Source organism: Charadrius vociferus, unplaced genomic scaffold, assembly GCF_000708025.1.
Source record: "Charadrius vociferus isolate BGI_N301 unplaced genomic scaffold, ASM70802v2 scaffold78, whole genome shotgun sequence".
NCBI lineage: Eukaryota > Metazoa > Chordata > Aves > Charadriiformes > Charadriidae > Charadrius > Charadrius vociferus.
The window spans coordinates 631,526-655,416 of record NW_009649927.1 but is presented as its reverse complement, the minus strand read 5'-3'; the positions used below and the strand labels follow the sequence as shown (position 1 = coordinate 655,416).

Sequence of the window (23,891 nt, the reverse complement as noted above, 5' to 3'; positions counted from 1 at the left end):
TCACAACAACCCCATGCAGCGCTACAGGCTTGGGGAAAAGTGGCTGGAAAGCTGCCCGGCAGAAAAGGACTTGGAGTGTTGGTCAGAAGGCAGGTGAATATGAGCCAGCAGTGTGCCCAGGTGGCCAAGAAGACCCACGGTGACGTCATGACCTCGGGAGGATGGTGGTGTTATCATGCCCTCCTCCCCAGCACAGGAGCCTGGGTGGCCGCTTTCCTCACCCAGCAGCTCAGGTGGCCGGCGGTGAGAGTTGGTCTCACACAAACACCGGTCCCCTCACTTGGGTCTTCCTGAGGAAGGCTGGATGCACACGGTCCTTCGGTATGCTTCCAGAGGGAGGCACAAGGCTGGATTTGGGAACAGTTAACTGAATTCATGCAGTTACGGTGCTAACAGTAGAGAAAGGTGGCTGAATACACTCAAAAAACTGCTGTTGAAAGACGGCTGTTTGGTATAATACAGTTCCCTAATTTTTAAAATAGCCTGTGCTGTAACCTGCGTTTGTCCTCATATTTCTAATAAAAAAGAAAATATTCCATTCAAACCTTGGTATGTTTCACATGTATGGTAAATAACAATCATGCATTACAACTATTCAATAGTATAGAATTAGATTTTAGTCTTAAAAGGGAACTATATTTTCTCATTGAAACAAAAAACTGCATTCGTTTGTATGAAAAAGCTTTCAGAAGGAACATATGTACCATCTACTCGGGGAAGAAGTTGAGTTGTATGTATATCATCGATGCAGCTAATTAGTTAAGATAAAATTAACTAAAAATAGAGTATTCAAAAATTTCCCATCAATTCCCCAAAATAATGTTCTTTGATTGAGTTACAGCTGTTAAGCTTTCTATGTGGATTGTGGTCCAGTATGACCATACCTGAAATGCAGAGGAGATAAACTTGAGATGCTTCATCTGGCTGTACTGAACTAGGAGACACCTGTCTGTTTCAGTGGTTTGCCTTTTAACTTCACTCTGTCTCCTTTTGCTTTGATTTTATGGGAAAAGCAAAATACGAACATTTAGTGGAGCTTCACTATACTGTTAAATTAATGTAGTATTCTTCTATATAGCCTTCTCTATTATACACCATGCAGCAATGCTAAATTATCATGTTACTGTTCTTTCATCAAGAAAAACAAACCAAACTAAATGAGAAAATGCACACACAAACAGGCAAATAGGGAAAAACTGAGTAAAATTCAAGCCGCCATCCACATTTCCCAACATCCATGAATGGTGATGTTCAGATTATTTTAAAACCTGAAAGCTCCTTTTCACATCTCGTTTCTAAAATACACAAGATTATGCAGTGTGAGCAGTTGATTTTTGCTGATTGAATCCTGCATACACTTTGCTACACCTCCTTGGGGAATTACTCTGCTTCTTTTTGCTGTCTCAGCCCTCTGTTAAGAGCTCCATCTTCAGGAGAGAGGATACAACGCAACCTTTAAATCTCATTTTCAACCCAGAAATAGTTCATACTGATACCGGTTAGAGACTTCACCAGTTCTTGAACAGGGACTCGTGGTATTGTTTTTCACATGAAAAGGTGAATGTCCAGCAGGCAATTTTGACAGTACTGACCTAGTGGGGACCTGAACTAAGAGAATGGAAATAGTGGACTTATATTAGAGCCACAACTTCAAAATATATGGGATTGATAATCTTTTTACTTCTGGGTTTTTTTTATTTATTTATTGATGGATGGATTGAAAAGCAGTGTACAAAATACTGCTTGGGTAGAGTAACCACAAATAGCTGCCTACCTATTTAGAAACATTTAGTTTGAAAGGACAGCAGCAAACTCCATCATCTGCAGAGGAAACAAAATTCTCGTGAATTCATTAACTGAATATGCCTTAGGGAACTATGCAGATGTTTAAACAAAGATGTGCATAAAAGATCAGTACCATTTTCTTCTGATAAGAAGAAATAACGTAATGTCTTACTCATCAGAATACAGAGTTCCCTAACAGGTCAGAGATCTATTGGATCATTGCATCATGAGCGTAAGACCCCTTAAGCAACTGGAAACAATTCTCCCCATTCAAGTCTGCTGAAAGTGCTGAGCAGTGGAAATGCGAAGACAGCACTGGCAGAGATCACAGAGGCAGGATATTTTCTTCTGTTGCTCCCCTAACTGGAATCCACTCCCTTTTCAAGGATGAAAGTATTGACAGAAAAGAGGCTCTCTGTATCAGAAGATTAAAGCAAAAAGTTGCATTAACTACTTGAAACCCGAGTTAAAAGAATTCTAGCTCTTTCAGTGATGCCAATCATTCACTGCAGTGATGACGTTGTGATCAGTACTCTATTTAAGCATTAAAATGAATAGTTTAGTAAGTACTTTAAGTAATAAAGTTACTCAAGACACTTTATTTTCAGTGTCTTATTTCTCTTAGGAAAATGTTCATGCTATCAAGAATCAGAAAACTAATTGGGAACACAGTAAAGGGATTAAGTGTACATTGAGAGCTGACCTTAATCATCGAGTGAGTCTCCAAATACTCAACCCTAACAAATACATTTAATTTAGCAAGGTAGTTTTGAAACCAATCAGATACAGTATTTAAGCCTCAAAAGTCATGACTGGGTAGCAAAAGTTAAGGAAGGAAATAGCTCTGGCCTCTGAGGCAAGAGTGAAAAAGGCAGTATTAATAAAATACTTCAAAATGATGCCCATAGGTACCAACTAAAATACAGCAACTGGTGAAAGAAACTGAAAAATGTTTATATTACATATTTGAGATACATGTGTGCATGTAAAATTAATTACATTTATTTTTGCACGTCTGGGAAATAATCTTTACTACTTGTATACACAGAGAAGGTATGTTTAGGCCAGAGTTGACCACTAGTGTGTGCGGCGTAAAAGAGACATGGTCTTGTACAGCGTGCTGCACCAGGGCTACAAGGACACTTGGAAACCTCTACCAATTCTGAATAAGATCTGGCCTTTCCTTCAGGAAATGTTGGATAAGTTTAATTTGACTTAAGTTGTATTTACCAGCGATCAAAAGCATTTCTGAGTACCTTTTGGCCTTTGGAATACACCAGGAGTAGCACAGCTGTGTTTTGAGCTGTTAATACCATCCCTCATGGAACCGAACCTCTTCCTATGAACAGTAGCTTCAACAAAACAAAGAGCAGATATACAATATTAATAAAAAACAAAGGGGGCAATGATGGAAAGTACAGTCAGTGAGCGTGAGAAAGCTCGATTTCTTGGTTTTCTTTCTGATGCATAGTCAGACACTCTCACATTAAGTCTTTTCTAGATCGCACAGCCCCTTTTAGCCCTACAGACCATGCTGCACAAGGCAGCAGCATGAAATAGTGGTCCTTTGCAAAAGATGCCTATCAGGATTGTTAGAGATACACCAAGAGTTTCCACCTTCGACAGGAAGGTCTTCAACTCTTGTAACGAAAAGAATGCAATACTTTAATTTTTCTTTTCTAATTTTTAATGTGCTACTAGTGGCACATTAGATACCTAGTGCTGGGCAAGCTTAAAATGTCTGTCTCGCCTATTGCCAATAAAGTTTTCCAGCAACAAGTTTTCCTAGCATAAATGAGTTTTAATGTGATCTGGAAAGTTTCTAGCTTTTTAAAATTATCTTGTGGGGTTCTGCATCTTCAGATAGCCTAGAGAGATTCTTAAATTAGAAACACGAAGCCTACTCTTTACTGCTATGTGTACCCTGCTGCAGTTATTCAAATTAATGTAATGCTATTCTTTAATACCTGTCCTTGAGAAGGTAGTTTACTAGTTGTCCCTAATAAGGTAGTTAGGCAAAACCTGGGATTTCTATGAATGAAATTTCAAGTAACAATAAAAAAAAACCAAACCAAACCAAAAAAAACATACATATGCCTTAAAAAAAGGACAAAAACTTACACACATAAGAGCGTGTTCTTTTGTACATCATCTTAGAAGGGAAGTGAAACTAAAGAACTGGGAAAATAGAGAAGGGAAGAAAATGCATGCAAATTTTAGATTTTCCTATGCTGACTTTATACCAATACACTTCCTTTGTCTCTATGTAAAGTCAGTTCGGTTTTTTTGTTTGGTTGCTTTTTTGTTGGGTGCTTTGTCATTTGTTTTTAAAAGAACTTGCCTCCAACTCATGCTTCCATACTCTCCAAAATGTGTTCTCATATGCAATTCTCTACAGTAACTGTAGATGGTGTTCATAATCAACTTTCCCATTTCAGAACAAATGGTAACTGAAAGGACAGTGCAGCGGAAGTCAGACAGAACTTTCAGAGTAAGTTAGTGTCATGCATTTTTGAATTCCAGCATTTTAAGACTACTGACAATACAGAAAGCAAAAGTTCCTTGAAAAGGGAAGAGACAATGATATGAAAATGATCAGATTGTCATTTAATTACCCTTAGAATACCGAACTTACTTCAGAATGCAGCACATCATCATACAGTGCATTACAGCACACAAGATTCTAAATGGTCTCAACATAACACAAAGCAGGAAAATCTATACACTGAAATTATCTCAATGTGATAGACATTTTAAAAAGTTGCAATAATTATTAAAAAGCTTTCGATAAAAAGTTTAAACACATTTAGGTTTTCAAAGAATATTTTGTACATTTTGGAAAAATATAACATTTACTTTACATAACTGAAACATAAATTATATTCTTTGTAGTTTGTAAGCTTCCATTATTCATACATTCTCTCATACATTTTCTTTTAATGCATCCTTCTCTCTGGATTGTAAACCTAATGCAAAAGTATCATTATTCTGAAGAAAAGCTTGTTTCTGCATTAGTTTCCTGAAAAGTCCATTTGGATTTGCAAGCAGTTCCTCATGTTTTCCACATTCAAGAATTTTACCCTGGCCAAGGACTGCAACAAAATCAGCATTCTGAATAGTAGACAGACGATGAGCAATAATTAGGACCGTCCTCCCTTCCATCAGCCGGTCCAGAGCTTCTTGCACTAGATACTCGTTTTCAGCATCCAAAGCACTAGTAAGAAATAGGAAGCAGGGAGGGGAGAGAGGAGGATATTTGGTATTTTAAGACAGGTTAGTTTTGTTTAGGCTTATTTTGCTAAAACTGCAGACCCTTGCTATCGTTGGTGAAGATGAACCGATGGAACCGCAGGAAAGTTTCGTGAATATGCTTAGTGCACACATCCAAGCTATAGGCATTACATATTCTCATATGCAAAAATATGCATGGAGAAATAACACTAAATTAATTCAGTGAAAAAAAAATAGTGCAGTATAATCATCTCTCTTTAACACTAAGATCTTCATTTAAACTAAAGGTAAAAAAAGCTTTAAGCAGATATTTCAAAACCGTTACATATTACAAATTTAATTCCATGAAAAATTACACCATAGTGTACCAGCTATCCTTTCCACTTTGCATAAACAGTTTTTATCACAGGTTTCCTAACCAATTCACACAGTCTAAAAAGCGTTCTGTTCACGACTAGAGAAAAATAAAGGGGCTAGATAATTTGTGCAAGGGCATGCAGAGAAAGAAAGAAGAGAGAACACCTCACATATGAGTTTTACAGATAGAAAATAAATAGAAACATAGAAATCATCTTTCTTACCTTGTTGCTTCATCTAACAGAAGAATTTTAGGATTCTGAAGAAGAAGTAAAATAGGTTATAATAATAATTAGACAAGATCTGAATGTATCACTAGGGAACAGGATTCATACAGCTTAAAACTCCAAGTTAAGTGCACTTATTTCATCAAAAGAACTGAGTGTCATTCAAAGCATTACTTTTAAGAAGTCTAAATACTAAGAGGACAAAACAGAAACAACACTCTTCCACCTTCAAATTTTGCAAACTAAAGCGGAAGAAGCAGCACTGTGGTCAAAAGTTCAATTTCCCATTTACTGCTTTCATGCGGCTCTTTCACAGAGGCCGAGCTACCCTCTGCTTGCAGTCAGTCTGCTATGTATAACTGTCTAGTAACGAAAAATAACAAAAACCTACCAACAAGCAGTATTTCACCCACAGATGAAATACATAGTACTTAGGAACTATCACTTAAGAACTCTTCCCAATTACATAAGAAATAATTTAAAAAAATCACCAGCACTCAAATCCCTAAGAAGCTTCTTCTGAATTACAGTACATAATCCAAACTTGCTTGGTGAAGTTGACAGTAAAAGCTTCAAATTTTATCAGGAAGAGAAGGGACTCCACTGCACCCCCAATCACGTATATATCTACACATATATAACTACTCATTTATTTTTTAAAACTTTTTTTTTTTTCCAACTGTACTTGACATGAAACGCAATCAGCTTTCAGCATTTGTGGTAAATGAGAACCGATACAATAAAAATTTCCCAGTAATCTAGCAGAACTGGGCATGCTAGGGTGCTATAGACACCCATATGGCTTAATGTGAATCTAAGCTGGGTTCAGTAAGGCTCAAAACTTCCAGCTGAGCCTCAGCCCCAAACTGCCTCCCTGTGAAGCACCATGGCTGTCCCTGAACCAAACACCTTGTCCTTCTGATTCTCAGAAGCCTCCTCAAATTTGCGCAGCATAGAGCCTGCCCTAAAGCTAGACCTGTGCCAACCCCTGAAGGGAAAAGAAAAAAAGAAAAAAAAAAAAAAGGACACAACATTGTGCCTGAGATTGTATCAAGTCCAGACCAGCTCCCCTTGAAGGCAAGACAGGGCATCTATAGTGCTGGTAAGCTGCAACCCAGAAAAATCAAACCACGAGTGACAGAGATGTGAAGACAGAGAAGTGTCATATATGAGTTTACTAGCACCACATTCTTCAAGTCTTCCTTCATCCTTGATCTGGTCTTATGAAAGTGAGCCCTTTATACAATGATTTACTATCATCCTTGGCAAGAACTATTGAAAAACACGACCAAAAGATAGGAAGAAGCACTTAAGTAAATATTCTTTAGTTAAACTACTCGGCCCTTTCAAACTTTTTCATTAATGTAAAAGATACAATTTTCTTTTTTAAAATATTTTTCCACCTCTCCCATTGAAAGGCCTCCACCTTTTTAATTCTCCCAGCCTCCCCACAAAGTAACAAACTAGCTATTTGGGTGCTGGCTCACCTTGAGCAGAGCTCGAGCAATCGCAATTCGTTGCTTCTGTCCACCTGTGGGGAAAAGGTCAGTATATTGAAAGAGGAAAACAGATGTAAAGTAATTTTAAATGAATGCCTGGGCTGAACAGAATTGGGCACATGTGCTTAAGGGGGTAGAGGGGTCAATGGAGATAAAGGAGGGATTTTTTTTTTAAATACTTAAGGCAGGCTACAACTTGGAGAAAAAAACTGGTAACAAAAAGTAACAGAATTTTTACTTCACTCTATACTATCATATTTTTAAAATAAGCAATACAAAGATGTACCTGAAAGCAGAATGCCTTTTTCCCCAACTACAGTGTCAAACCCTTTTGGAAAATCTCTGATAAAGCTGGCAGCATTAGCTATTTCAGCAACTTTCTGAATCTCCTCTGCAGTCACAGTAGTAGGATCCTCTGCACCATAGGCAATATTTTCAGCAATAGAACAGGAGAACAGAATTGGTTCCTGATAAATTCAAAAACATAACTAATATGGTAGCTCTGTAATTACATGCATGTATTACCTATACCTCAAATAACATAAATCCCATTTACAAGACCCAGCATTAATTTCTTTTATATTCACACAAAAGAATATGTAAGCTAGAGATAATTGAATTAAACAAAAAACCCGCTCAACACGAAAATGGACAGTCAAAACCAATTAAAAAATAAGTTGTTTTTTAAACTGACAAAACATGACATATCCCTCAATTCTTAACATTTGAGGAAGAGTCCAGAAAGAGCTATTCATCCAAACATCAGAAAACGTCCCCTTTGTACGTTACTACATATCATCATTTGCAACAATGATCATTCTTCTCTTAACAATGTCTAAACAGATCTCATGGCATTTTGTGCATTTAATTTATATTAAAGCTTAAAACAGAGAAGAGGACTGGCAGATAGGACAAGTGATGTATAATGGGAAAATATCTGAAACAAGGTAAGCCTGCTCTGTTTATGAAATAGAGACATCTTGCAGTCTGAATACCAGTATGAATCTCCTACTGGTAACTCAAGTGGAATACATACATTCAAAAAGAAAAATGCTAGTGTGCCCAGCAGGAAGTCAGTTTTTGCAGAAAAGCTTTTGGCGGCATTATTACATAAGGCAGATTTTTTGAAATGCGACATAGAATCATAGAATGGTTTAGGTTGGAAGGGACCTTAAAGATAGTCGTGTTCCAACCCCCCTGCCATGGGCAGGGACACCTCCCACTAGACCAGGCTGCTCAAAGCCCCATCCAGCCTGGCCTTGAACACCTCCAGGGATGGGGCCTCCACAACTTTTCTGGGCAACCTGTTCCAGTGCCTGCACCACCCTCAGAGTGAAAAATTTCTTCCTAATATCTAATCTAAATCTCCCCTCTTCCAGTTTGAAGCCATTCCCGCTCGTCTTATCACTACATGCCCGTGTAAGAAGTCCCTTTCCAGCTTTTCTTATGCTTTTAATCAGAACATCAACCTAACAGTTAAATGCATTGTGAAGGATCTGGGGAGATAAAGGAAAGAACATATGTAGTTTAATTGGTCAAACAGGTTATTTTTAAGAGACCATTGAACATCTCTCTGTACCTGCAGAGTCTAGGGGTTGCTAAGGATAGAGCACTATAAGAGTAATCATCAACAGTGAAGTATTTTTATGCTTTCCTAATGGAATTGTGTTTGCCTGGAAACAACACAGAGCACAGGTCAGTTTTCAAACGGCTGTATAAAATACGATTATGCAACTTCCCTTAATACAAAACGTGATTAAACACTAAGCTTTGTGTTTCTTTCTTCAACAAATCATAGCGAACATCAAGATGGTCATACCTATACAATTTGCAACAATGTACTTTCCAGTCTCCACATGCACACGTTTCTTTCAAGCTAACACTTTGAATCTCTATGATTATGTAAAAACAGACTAAAGAATAATGGACTAGCCCTGAATACTTATTTTTAGAATAAAGCATGCACAACAGCAGTTATAGTTAAAAAGATGAAAAGCGGGGCACAGCTAGTTGATTACACAAACCAATTTCATTCACTTAGAAATTTTTTTCTTCCTTACCTGACTCACAGTTCCAATCTTTGTCCTGAACCACAGTGGATTTAACTGACGGATATCAAAGCCATCAACGGTGATAGTACCTTAGATTAAGAAACAGTAAAGTCAAGTGTGTTTGACAAGTACTGAAAAGAGGCAGAAGGAACAGTTGAGAACAACATCCCCTGAGGAATCACATACTGATGGATCAGAAATGCAAAGCTATGCAGGCACCACCACAAGCTAACCATAGACCCCAGAGGGAAGCATGGTGTATCAGTGGAATAATCACACCAGGACGTCAAGCACAGGAACCCCCACTGTTTATAAGGTGTATCTGAAATGCAAAGCATCAATTGTCACAAATGAGAGCAACACACAAAACATACCTGAGATAGGGTCATACAGCCTCAGCAGAAGGGATACAATAGTCGATTTCCCTGTACCACTTGGGCCAACCAGAGCCATAACAGAGCCAGCTGGAATGGAAAGGCTAAAATCTTTGAAAATGGATGTTTCTGGACGTGTTGGATATGCAAACTCAACATCCTTGAATTCCAAAGCACCTCTGAATGTGTCTTTGCCTAATGTGATTCCCTCTGTATGACAAAGAATTAAATACAGAAACGTGAACAGAAACAAAAAAAGTCAGCTCAGCCCTCCTAGAACTTGATTTACAGACACTCAACAGAAATACCTATCTCCATGTTAAATGTAGGGATAGCTGCACGCCACAATTCAGTACTACAGGGGTTATATTTCAGCCGTGACTGAATCAGCGCGGTATACCACTTGTTGCTGAATGCAATTTCAGGTTGCTCACCAGCAGTGAACCTGTAAGCTACCTACAGCAAGAGGGAAGAATTTGCATCTTGCTAACACCTAACAATGTTCACTTCTAGTATAATTGTCTGAATTTTTAAACATATTACAAACAATTTGGGTTTTGTCAATTAGAAGCAATGAAATACAGTGGCATTGTTGAAGGCCAAAGTCCCGTTGCCATAGAACAGATGCAAAAAGATAAACATTGCAAATCACTTGCTGCCCTTTCACCAAACCACAAAAGTCACGTGAAACACCTTCGCTTTTGGACAAGAGCAGTTCTCTGCGCTACCTGTTAACTGCGTAGCTTTTAAACGAAGGCTGTCACTGGAATAAAGCTGCTGCTATGTTTGTTGCATTCATGGCCATTTTTAAGATTTGTTTTAAGTGGAAAGTATATTTAATAAATTCAGGACAACAGTCTATTCAAAGACCAATCAGAGGCATACTTTTTAGGCAACAGTTCACTGAAACTAAAATTTCAGTTTGTGAAATACCATAACAAACCATCACAAACAAACAATTGCCTTAGTTAAATAAAACCATCTTCTTTCTGGAGCGCACCATTTGATTTAAACAATTATCTTAAAAGACTATCAGTACTAAAAAAAGCTTATAAATAGGTAAGACAAAGAAACACTGTTTCTTCAAGCCCTGTTAAATCCCAGCGATACATATCCATACAAAGCAAACTAACTGGACAATGTTGCTGCATTCCCGAAGGACAGCATCTCACTGACGAAGTTCCTACCAGGTTTGTGAAAACTGGCAGTACCAGAGCAACCCCTGAGTAGTGCTTGTTCACGCTAAAGACACGGAACTCAAAACCCTAAATTCTTTTCAGGTGCAGCACACAAGTAACCCCCAACTAGCCACAACACATGGTAGCACAGGCCCATGTTTTGTTAAACAGTAACTGTGGACGGGAAACACAGAAACCGATCCGTAGCAATCAAGATTTCACTAGTCCTGCTGTTCTTAGAGCAAATAATTTATTTTACTTTTCTCCCAGATTCCCTCCTCTTTCCAGGCTTTCAGTTTAGTGATAGTACCATGGAAAGGGCAAAGGCAAGAGCATATAATTTCAGACTCCTTCCTTGACTTTAATCCATGGACATACACAATGTAACTTGTTTGTTATGTAAATGGTCTCTAAACCTTCCTTTGGGAAAAGAAATGTATTTGCTAAATCCTGTGCTAGCAGCATAATCCTTATTGTTATCAAAATAACAAGTAATCACTTATCTTTATTCTTAGTTCCAGTTATTGCAGTCTATTCCATGGCCTGAAACACTGAAATCTACTGCAATACAGGAAGTCTGGTACCACAAGTCTTCCTCTATATATTACTGTAAAAATATCTAAAAGGTATATATAGGATTGTGCTTGTTTCTTGTTTAGCTAGATACAGGAAAAGACGACATTATAATTTTTTTCCTGAGATATTTGTTGTCACCAACAACAGCTGGAGTTCCATGAATATAATACTTAAGTAGCCAAGAGGAGACATTTCGGGTGGGTTTGGACATCAGAGAAATAGTCTCTTGGTTTTATTGTCTGATGAGCCAGAAATCAAGTAAAATTGCTTTTTGAGACAAAGTTTTATATCCTTTCCTATGTAGTTTACGCTGACAGGAAACTTAAAAGAAGCTTTCTAAAGGCCTATAATACATGGAAATTTTGTCTGTTTTATGTTAGGTCTATAAAATAAAGATTGTTTACTGGATGTCACTGTTGGTGTAATTGAACAATTCAATACCTTCCATGGGAAGGAAAACTGCCCCAATACTGCAGCTTACTCTGCACTGGGGCCACTGTAAAGATGAAGACCACTGAAGTAATCCAGATTTTTAAAAAAATTAAAAAATTAAAAAATCACACCCAAATGATGATGAAATCAACGGTTGCACTAGGTCTATGAAGGGCACAGCGCACTGCAGTGTGGCACTGGATAGTCAGTCACGGCAGGAAATTTAAGCCAGCTCCATTGCTGAAGACAAGAGTGTGTAGCTATCTCTTCATTAGCCAGTTGGTGGTTACCTTTTGTACAAATGGCTGCTATTCTAAGTCTGCCTCCATCCATTGGAGACAATATCGTTACTTTTCACTGGCTATGTAAAGTTTCACTGGCATTGAAAAGCATCCTATAAACAGGCTGGCAGCTATGAAGACAAATGAAACAGAGGCCAGACTGTGACTTGGTGTCCATCAGATTAAGAACTTGAGGAATTCCAGTGTAGGGAGACAAAAGCAGAACAAAAATTTCAAGCATAGCATTTCAAAAGAACCCCTCTGTATCAACCATCTCAAAAGATAAAACTATTCCCTAAAGCCAAAGCTCACTCAAAAAAATCTGGTAGGTCTGTTGGATGTTCCTTTCTGACTTTTCCTCTTACAGCAGCCCTTAAAACGCTTCTAAATTAGAGGACCATACAAAACTTCGAAGGAAACTGCAGTGTTGACAGCTCACCTGGACCCTGCTATATTGCATTTCTTAACAACATACAGAGCTAGTGAAAACTCATGTATGACTTTCCCTTAGTGGGATGCAGCTGATTAAATAAAACAGCAATTCACACAGAAAGTATCTTCTACAAGCAGCTCATTGAATGGCTTTGATGGAGATAGCCAAATGCTGTTTATACAAAATATACTCAATACTGGAGGGTGTTGTCTAGCTTACAAACAATAAAGTTGTAAATAAGGTGTTGCTGGCAATATATTTTTATTTTAAAAATTTCCATTTTCTGAAACTTCTGAATAAAAGAAATCTTCATCATCTGCTTCATCGTTAGAAAAACTCAGAAGAATTACCACTGTATCTAGGTGCTTTCATAAAAACGTAAGTAATACCTTTAAGTATTACACACCTCTTTCTGAAGTACTGGTGACCAATAGGAGAAAAATCAACCCATGAACAATAACAAATCAAGGACCTACCATTGAATGGAAGCTGGGGCTTCCTCTCAATAAGTTCCCATAGACGTCCACCAGCACCTAGCCCTTTCATCAGTTCAGAATAAAAGGAACTTAGACCTAAACAAAAAGCAGATCAGTATTACGCATCCATATGGAATGGAAGACACAGGAGACATTAAATTTGCGTTACACTTTTCATCACTAGCACTGAAGCATCAGACATGTAGGGGATCTTTTACTCCAACACGCTATCAGACATGTTGATTTAAATCCTATCTAGTCTCACTTCAGAGCTTCCAATAACCACTATTGACCATTCTTATTTAGATCTGTAAAGCAAATCATTCTGAAGGAAAAAAACAGAAAAAGTTAATACACATAAGCTTGCATATACTCAAAAGCAAAGCAAGTCTTTTCCATTCATCTGCTAGGAGGAACAGCATCCAACTTTAGAGAAGTAGCCTTGCATACAACTAGCTGTATTTTCAAAATCATTCCGTAGAATGAAGCATTCTGAATGCCGTTCTTTGTCAGGTAGTGTTATACTACTATAGGAGAGCCTGGCTGAGTCAGCCACAGGGGAGGGAGAGCACAAAATCTAAGTCTGAACTGATGCTTGAGAAGTTATGCGGACAACAGACAATGTAAAGAAATATGTCTCCCAAGTCAGCATGCTTCAAACATTACTGGAGAAAGCAAAAGCTAAGGACAAGGCTTGTGTACAGTACTGGGTCCCAGCTCTTAGCAGCTGTGTGAATCATCTTGGAGCTGGTGTGGCTGAATGGCTTTCCAGCTGAAACATAGAAATCAACCTAGAACCAGAAACCAAGTAAGACATAAATATAAAATGTCTTATTTCTTCATTTTTTGTGTGTCTTTCAAAATAGAGTAACCAATTTCAAATTTTCTGAATTCCAACAGAATGAACATGCAGAATAAACCACTTCCACCTTAAAATGCGTATAGTGTTAAAAGCGCATTTCATGCCCTCCCTGAAACTGGAGGGCAGAAAACCCAGGGTATATTAAAAAAGGTTTAGCGGCTTATTCTTGCAGAGCATCAAGCCCAGCACAAGGTCACAAGTCTGTAAGTGTAGACAGGACAGTTCATTATGGTGCTGCTGAGGACTGTTTGAAAGCTTGCATCACAAGGCACTAGCCATGGTGAGAAGCTGTCTGCTTGGAAAAAAAGAGCCAAAGCGTCTACCTCCTAGAGCAGGGCACAGGGGGAGAAGGCATGAGCCTCACAGACCGCCTTGAAACTGAGACACTGAGGTTTGCAAATTCACAACCACTCGAAAAAAAGAAAACCATTAGATAACATGGACAGCAAATACTAATCAGAAAATGTTTTTGATTATCATATCCTATCTTCAGTGTTTGGTAGAAAACACAGAAAACTTACAACAAAAAGCGGTAACATCCCAAATTATGCATTGAACTTCACAGTTCATTGAATGAACTCCTATATGTATTGATGATGACATATACTGAGCAGACTTAGCCCTTTAAAGATTTATATGCTTTGTAAGCATCAAGAAAGGCAGGCCTCTTGTGGCAGGACACCTTTACTTCAGAGTCCCCACGAAAATGAGCTCTGTGCAGAACTATATTCTTCAACAATCTTAAGTAGAATTTAAAAAGATGTTTTTACCACAAATAAAAGTTAATTCAATGATGTTTTATCAGTGTTCCTAACCTTATTTTTCATTTATTTAACATTAATTTGTTCCATGTTTTCAAAGTACCAGGTATCTGTCTGTTGACTAAGTTTGAATGATTTAAGCAGAGAAGAAAGGGTTTTGGTAATTGGAATGGGTGCCACTGGAATTTTGATACCCAAGAAAGCAGGTTGTGTGAATTTTGCCCTTAGGCACATCTTCGTGCTTCCCATGATATCAGGCTTAGTCTTAGAAAAGAAGAGTACAGATGAGCTGCATTGCCCTGCCAATCTATCAGAAGTAACAGACTAATTTTAAAGAACGCTTCCAATCAGTTGTCAAACTTCAAAGTACCTTATCTTCATTTTTGCCTGTATGCAGTAGTGAAGACTGCTCTGTCAAAAAGACGAACAGTTTGTTTCTGGGCCAGTAGATTACAGAGTCTGAGCTTCAAGGAGGAGTCAGTCAGTAAGGAAAAACAAAAGGTTAGCACCAGAGTGTAGTGTGCTGCTGGCTCTTTGTTTACTCTTCCAGCTCAAGACACTATACTGAATTACAGCTAAATTCTACATGCCTTTCTAAATAGAGTATGTTTAACACAGACCCACATACTTTGTAAAAATATAATACCAGTATTATTTCTTTACACAATATACCAAGTATCTTAATTTAGTCCCAAAGAAAATTAAAATAATATATGTCTGTTAGATACACACATTGAAATAATAACCTCTGTATTCCTTTGGGAAAATTGAAGGTTTACATTAAATTATAAATTATTATTTTCATTAACTCTTCAGAAAAAAAATATGTATGATTTCTTGGGAAGACCACTTGAGAGAGATTTTTTTAAAAAGCCAGATCTTTTAAGAGCTTCTTCCCTCCTGCCCCCATACTGACTGTAATGCTTTGAAGTGAAGAAAATCTGATTTTTCATTCCATACCTCCAATGCTTATTCCAACCCAGAAAGCATACATTAGGAAAGATGAGAGTTCACCAACTGTCATGTAGGCACTGCCCATTAGTAATCCTCCTTTGTATAAGACCGAGAGGACGATTAAGTTTCCAGAAAGGCCAGTCTAAGGAAAAAGCAGGAAAGGCAGACTTTGTCACATACATCTTAAACTTCATCCTATAAAATGTTGTTTCAGAATTTTCCTTCTAATAAAAGAATTCCTATACTATAGTTATCTAGATTTTTAGAGGACCGAGTTAAATTTGAACAAAACCAATTCTAAAGCAAACCAATCCAACAGCCAGCCAGACATCTGGTGGCACCGCACTCTGCTATCCAACAAGTGTTCAAAAACCAAGCAACTCTCTTGGTTTTGGTTGTTTTTTGGTGGGTTTTTTTTTTTTGTTTTTTTTTTTTTTTTTACCCAATTCCCCAAGATGGAAAGGAACATCAGACATTATTCTCAACCACCATTAAAGGAGAAGAGTTGATAGTCTGCAGTTATATTGCAGTTTTAGAATACTGTTAAGCAAACTCACTGCAAGCTGGTATGGAAAACTGCAATCCCACTGTCGCTCTCCCACCTACCCACTCCCCAGCTTCCTTTGCATTGATACTCATCTCATCAGAAAGCCAAATCTGTAAAACGCTAAGGGTGGTGGAAGATTTCCACTGGTTTAATTCCCTGACTAGGAGGTATGGTTTCAGAGAAATAGTACCAAGCTATGGGGTGCGGGGCAGAAATAGAGACTCAAACCGGCTTTATCATACCACTGTATCTTGAGGTGCAGTTTCACAGCAATTTAGACTGATTTCAGTCCAGTCTTCCCACAATTTTATGTAGGTTCAATTTACACTCAAATCATTTATTTGCAGATTTATAAGTATCCTCATGAATTTTAAAATAATTGAGACTGGGTGTAACATGGTTGGTTTAATTTCATCAAAATACTTACTGCTCCAAAGAAGCCTGCCCGAGCTAATGCCTCTTTTTTAGCCAGCTGTAGCACATAATCAACTTTATTTGTATACTTCTCCATTTCAGCCACTTCTTGCCCAAAAGCTCGAACTGTTCTTATGTTTCCAATACGCTCTTCAGCTAACTACATTAAAGCAAAGAACAAAACAAATACACACGGACACACAATGAGGAACGTTCATATTAAAGAACATTTGAAAGTTAAACGAGTATCACTACACTAATCTCCAAATACATTCCTTTGGATACCACTGGAAAATTTCTCATGCCCTCCTCCCCTCATCCCTCCTCCCCCTTTTTTTCTTTTTTATGAATTCTATTAAGTTAAAAGTAAACTGCATGCCCAGGCAGTTTAAAAAGAACTTCAAGATTGCCTTAAGTGTTAGCAGAGAAAGAAAAATATAAAAGTAGGGTTAAAAAAATCCCCTTAATTTGATGTGAACACCACACATAAGAAAATTACTATTCACAATGACTTACAATAACAATGTGGAAAGGGGAAAAATAAAGAATATTCTGTTCTACACTAAATCATGCAGGAAAGCCTGCAGTTATTTCCTGAAACAATTCCACTCATTTGATCAAAGCAACATTGGGAATTAATTAAGCTCAACTACTAATGACCCATTTCAACTCAGTATTTTATTTTAACTTCTAAACAGCACAGTATTAATTCCAAAGTTACCTCAATTGTAACAAATTAGACTACATTGTTAATAAACACTGGGAGGGTCTTACAAAAAACAAGGCCCCCTTTTGTGAGTAAAAGTATAAAAATGTAATTCTCTTTTTTCCATCATCCATTCAACCTGAAAATTTGGATAGAACACTAAAATTGCTTGTTCATGTGAATTCCCACACCTGGTTTACAAAGGCATGAGCCTTCAACACAGGATGAGGAAGATAAAACAGAAGAGGGCTAATCTTCCTTCTGCACAGTCAATTTGCAGAAGTCCTACACAGGACATCCCAACTTTAAAACAGCTGACAACTGTGGCTATTTTAACTAGGTCTTTCCTAATTATATTTCTATGCATTTTAATGATGTTTCCCCACTCTCGGCCTGTGAGAAAAAGGTCACCACGACTACTATTTCTCTGATAGTGCTTTGCAATATTTCAGTGCAGTCAACAAACACAACAACAGCTTCCTCTACTTTTCTCACAAATATTTGGGTATGTGCTGAGATGCCCAGAAAAACTTTTAAAAAAACGTCAAGCCTCATAAACACTAAAGAGTTGACAATAAGGTCAAATGTCAAGGATTAATTCCAGAGAAGGACTTGCTAGCAAAGTTTTCTTAAAAGACAGACCCATCTAGAATGCTTCTGATGGCTTCAAACTCATAACCATAGCCCAAAGTGTTTTTCAAACCCAGGTACCACACTACACAGGACTTCATAGGCTAATTTTTTTTATGCTCTCACACGGCTAAAGCCTAACCTCCTTATGCTTTCCTACATTTCCAAATTCTCAAGGCCTGGTACCTCCACATGTTGTAAAGGACAGCCCTTTAGAAAGCATTGTTGTTTTTGAGATCTGCAAGTAAGTGTTGCTGAAGTTTACCTTTCATACCGTTCATGTGCAAAACTACAGGCTCTGCATGGCTTAGGGCAATGAACAGTACAATTATCTTCAGAAGATCTGTACTTCAGAGATATTAACCTAAATACACTAGAGCAGCTTTGAAGTTAACTAGAAAGTGCCTGTTAAAAGATTACCTGTGTTGCTTGTGCAAGAGAATCTTGGGTCATTTTAGTAAGTTTTCGCAAGTATCTTCCATAAATCACAGCCAGGACAGCCAAGGGTGGCACAACACTCAGAACAAATGCAGCAAGGCTAGGAGACACAAAAAACTAGAAGAAAAAGGTATGCGTCAGGGGTTAGCGTTCAGATTAAAAAAACCCCACTGGAGTACTGAAGTGTAACTTCCCTTGCTAGAGTTTTCTAAAACCAGTAGGATCGGAATTTAGTGCTGCCATGCTTTCATTTATCATGTTTTATTACTTCCAGGCAAAACACCCATTCCTCCACAGTGTTTGGGGAATGTATCCCATGGTTAAAACAAAGGATTATAAGCAAAGGGGTCTGGATTTCATTTCTAGCTTTCTCACTGGTTCGCTGTGTGGTCTTAGCCTAGTATCCTAACCTGCCAGTAAACAGGCCTACCAGGAAATCTCTTGGGGATGCTGAAAGACATAAGCTATTACATACAGTTTCTAAAGCGCTCTCACAACATTTAAATAGATGGTGTAACACAGCAAGTTTGAGTAGAGAAATATCGTACACGACTTCTGGGTAACCGAGGAACAGATGGAGTCACCAGTGCTCCCTAGCACCCACAAATGTTCATAACCTGGAAAAATAGATTTAATTTACTGTTACAAAACCTTATCACTCGTAACAATCATCAAAGCTCCTAAATAGGTTCCTTTCATATGATTTATTGAAATTAGATCTAATGTGTTTTAATTTCTTCTTGCTTTCTTTACTGAAAACAGAAAAATCTCCAGAAAAATTCAAAATTGAATTAATTTACGGGCTTTATAATTATTTCATAATAATCTCTTATTTCTGGGCAAGCTTTTATAGTCTGCCTTTTAATTCTACATCATGGCAGCACTTTTGAGCAGAATCCTTATATAAAGTTATTCCAGTAAATGGTAAGATAAAACCTTAGACTCTATTCACTCAGATAAATACAGAAAGCCATAATTCTTGTCAGTGACAAAGTATTATAGTTTTAACAGTTCATGGTGAAAACTCTCAACAGTTTCTAATAATGTCAATCTTGGAAACTTATTTTTATGAAGACACTTTTTGCTATCCATTTTTAACTCCAGGTAGACAGAAATTATGAGTCTTCCATTTAAGACAATTGCCACCAACGTATCTTTTTTCAGATAGGCATAAAAAAAATTTAACACCACAAAAAACATCAAGGGATGTTTATATAAAGGGATGTTTTTATATAAACCAACTGACCACCAAGGAATATTAACTGATGCACTGCACTAATGCCTTCATTAACATGCTTCCTACCTAAATATATTCTTTACTGACAGACCAAAACAGACTCACAAATCCTCAGCAGTAATTTGATGTTCACTGCTGCCGTTGCTCACCTAGGCCTTAATCAGAATCAACCAACTTCAATGACTTTTCCATCAGGAAAAGCTGTATTTTACCTACAACCATGGGAATGTTATCACTGATTTTAATATCTTCAGTAAGAATATAGTTAAGGTATTTGCCTGCTATACTTTGCTTGATAAATTCAGGCAGCAATAGCAGATCATTTCAAACCCTTGTGCTTCATGTTTTGGCTTCTGAGTAAACATCAAGTGGCTACAGGCACATCATCTACTGCAATGTAGTACATGGATAACTAGTGAAATACATTTGTATCCAAGAACACACAACAGTTTCTGGACTGAAACCATTCACACACTACCTAACAGAACTGAAACAAACTTGAAACTACAAGAAGTCACAAGCAGAGAAGAGACAACCGTACCATCATTCCAACCCCCACAGATGCCTGTGCTCCTGCCCTGAGCCCATCTGAAAGGTTTTCAGTCACTGAACGACCCAAGAGGGCTGTATCTGAAGATAAGCGGTTTATCAGCTCTCCTGTTCTGGTCTTGTCAAAGAAAGCGGTTTCTTGCTTCAGAATAGAGGAGAACATGGTTGTTCTCAAACGTTTCACAATCCTTTGTCCTGTCAAAAACAGAAGTCCATCAACCATGGCACACACAACTATACAGACACCAACAATATAAAAATCACAGGATTATGCAGCACTGAACAAGTCACGTTACAGAATTTTACTATAACAAAAGATAGTGAGCTTTAAGATGTCACGTAACAGTAAATAAAAAATAAACAATTATTCCAGTGCACTTATCTTTGCACTATTAGTTTACCTTTGATCTGGTAAAAAACCACTACTGATTCCAAGAGGATTTCTCAGCCAGTGCCAAGAATTTATTTCAGATCATTAGGTATCCTGACTCTGTGAAAAAAAGATGACTCTCAGGAGCACTTTTTCCTTCTGTTTTTACCTGCAGTCTGCATGAGGTAGACACGAGTAGCATTAGCAGCAGCACCACATAAAAAGATTCCACTCAGCAAGGCACACAGGCTGGTCAGGCTGACAGTGAAGTCTTCACTGGGATTTGTATAAATAACGTCAATAACTTTACCCAGAAAGAAAGGGGCTGACATGGTAATGACACTGGAAACTGTCAGAAAGCCAACAGCAGCTGCAAATCAACAAAGAAAATGAAAAGAAAATTATTCTGAATTTGCAAGATCATTAATAGTACATATGAAATAATTTTTCACTTGAAATTTCTATTAAGCTTGCAAGTGTCAGCATCAAATAATCAGCATTCTTTTAGGCCCAGTTCTGAACAGGACATTTTAAGTCACTGCATAAATTAACTCGGGCAAGGCACATTTTAAGATCCTGAAAGCCTCTCTATATAATCACAGTCCTAGAATTGCTTCTCTTGTCTAACCTTTCCCACCACCACTCGGCAAAGTTAACTCTTCACAGATGTCATCCTTATAGAGCATTCACAGTCAGCAAGTCTTCCATATCGCTCTCACAATCTTTCACTCCTGTTTGGTTTGCTTTCTATTATTCATGCTTGCTACCATAATAAAGCTTCCAGCTGTCTATTTCTGAGAGAGCAATGGACTGAAGTACAGATCTGATCTGAGAACCATCTAAAACACGTTTTTATTTCAGAAAAAACACCAAACAAAAAGCCTGATTTGATTTACTCTTGACTGGCAAGATTTACATACATTTGTATTGTTTTACTCTTCGCTATTGCTAGTCTAAAAGACAAACAGTGTAAGTTTGAATAGAAGCTTGTTTGCTGGTGAGCCGAACTCTTGAATTCCAGTTGCAAGATCATCCATGGCATCACCTGTGTAACTGTTTGAGTATGAAAAATCACACTGTACCAAGACAGTCTTTTGAACTTTAATCTGCAAAGAAATTTCTCAAGCCAAGAACACAGCTTGATTCTGAAAAGGCAAGCCAAGCTTGGAAGGCTGAGAACTAGAAAAAAACCCAACCTCTTAATTGAAAACTGAACAAACTTGATATGAAAACCACCGAACCACAACAAACAATACTATTTATACAGCACAATTTTTCAACAGCCAACACCACACTTAAAACAACCATTCATAGGCTTGCTACAAAACTACTAGCAGATAATGCCTTTAAAGGCAAAAAACACTGTACTGGAAATCCTGAGAATTCCTGGGTTTTAGTTACATTCTACTGAGCTTCTTTTATTGCTTCTGTGATGAAGACAGTAAAGAGCCTCCCAGCAGTGCACTGCTGTAAGTGATATTTCTAACATCTGTCACAGATGGTTTGATGCCTCTTACCGCCTCCACACACAGGTGGAAAGCTATGTTTCAGTTTGTACTTGAAGGGTAAATACAGCTGTGCATTTATGATGAAGAATTCAAGATCCAAAAAATGCATGCCTGCCACCACCTGAAGCAAACACTTCTCTGCACCTTCACTGCAGTACCCCAGAGCAGTCCTGGGAGACTTCTGCACACTGCCCAACGAGCTTTATCCTTTGCCATTGTGTCCAATCTGCTGCCTGTGCTTCTTGAATTCAAGATTTGTTTGCGATCTTTCCATTGCATTACACTCAGGCCAGCAAGCACATTAAAGATATAGGACTTGGATCTTTAACTTGAAGCTATAGAAACTATAAGCCAGAGTAGAAAGGGAAAGCCTTCCTGCTGCAAACTTAATGTGATCCACGCCACAAACACATCTCATAAGCATATTATTTACTGGCTAAAACTTCCTAAGAATGAGTGACCTTATTAACAGACTGGCTGCATTCAAGCTGTGAAGCAGCAGGAAAAATCCAACAAAAGCCAGGTCATCTTCTGTCAGGAAAAGCTGGTCTAATAAGGCAGCTGGAGATGGTCAAAAGCATTGTTTATAAGCACAGTGCTGCGTGGCAGCTCAGTCTCCACTAGTCCAGGCAATTTCTCACTTATGGATGGAACCGGACAAATGCATAAATATTCACTGACGGAAAAGGACTGTACGGCTTGAAATCCTGTATGTCCCTGTCTAGCAGTACAGCCTTCCTGGCTTGGATTTACCTTCAGCTCTTCTTCATTCAAACTAGCATAGGTTTCACTGTAATTCCTTCCAACAGCCTTAACTGAACTAAAAGCAAGTATTAGCACATAAAGCAAACAGAAGACTACTAAACTACTTAAACATTAGATAAAGTTTCAATAATATATTAGAACAATGCAGTCCTGAACATGAAAGTTTATATAATCCAGACGTCACTTTTAATTTTCCCCTTAAGCAATGTACCTGTCTATACTAATTTAATCACAAATCACATGCAAAATAAGGCTGCCTAACTGAAACTCTCCCTTTGATTATACCAGCAGAACAACTAGAAAAATAGCACAGATGCCAGGCTGTTGCTCTTTTTTTTTTTGTTGTTTGTTTGTTTTAAACTGTTGACTGATTGAAGAAATAGGAATCAGCAAACACTCATTCTATCTCCCCATTCAAAGAAGAACTGTCATTGTGATAACTGGCGAAAGGGAGGAGTACGAGGTGTTCAGCAACCAGATATGAAGACACTTCACTGACACTGAAGGTTGTTACTGACAGAAAGAAGGTCACAGTAAACTTTACAGTATTAGTTTCACATAGCTTACTCTGTTACCCAGAAAATTATGTCAAACAAAAGAGTGCATTTTGGAAGCTTTATTTTTTAGAGTAGATCTGTTTTGTAGACTATGGGATAAAAATAAAGAAAATGTGAAGCAGATCAACGGAACTTTGATGTAGCCCTGGTTTAATAAAAGTGGCAACAGCAGCAAAGACAAGGCAAGCTGGCTCCAGCAGCAGCTGAGCAGTCCTCTTGGAAGTGTTAAGCAAACATTTTGCTTGTCTACTCACACAGAAATCCATATCACTGCACAAAGTGATGCTTTTATCACTGTTGAGATCAACATGCTCTCTGTTAAGGCTAATGTGGGCTTGTTTCTTGACAGCAGATCTGCAATTTCATTTCACAGTAGATGTATTTGGGGGCAAGGAATTGGTCACCAACTGATAAACCAGGATGTTTACAAGCAATAACTAGGTAGAGCTATCAGAAACCTCTCTTCAGAACAAGGACTAAGTGACTCCAAAGCATCATAAACCAATTTTCTACATGCAAAAACATCAAGAGAGTGACAGTTTCTAATTTTGCTGGTCCTTACCACAGCATCCTTCTCACCCAGTACGGTATGTGGAAAAGCACAAAGCCAAAAAATTTCTTGCAGGGCTGTTGGGAGAAGAGCTATTTTAAACACATATACATAAAGATTTGACCTCAGTTGAATTAAGATCA

General features: G+C 37.9%; 1 protein-coding gene across 1 annotated transcript; it reads right to left on the bottom strand.

Moving 5' to 3' along the window:
• Window positions 1-4,396: 4,396 nt before the first annotated feature.
• ABCB10 (ATP-binding cassette, sub-family B (MDR/TAP), member 10) lies at window positions 4,397-21,985 on the bottom strand. Its single transcript, XM_009891158.1, has 13 exons — window positions 21,886-21,985; window positions 20,538-20,738; window positions 19,991-20,193; window positions 18,195-18,329; window positions 16,452-16,598; window positions 15,484-15,619; window positions 12,901-12,996; window positions 9,525-9,734; window positions 9,160-9,239; window positions 7,386-7,566; window positions 7,088-7,131; window positions 5,598-5,632; window positions 4,397-4,999 (listed from the first exon to the last, which is right to left on the bottom strand). Exons 1-13 carry the CDS (start codon window positions 21,983-21,985, stop codon window positions 4,708-4,710), a joined length of 1,860 nt encoding a protein of 619 aa, XP_009889460.1. The 3' UTR covers window positions 4,397-4,707.
• Between the last annotated feature and the right edge of the window lie 1,906 nt (window positions 21,986-23,891).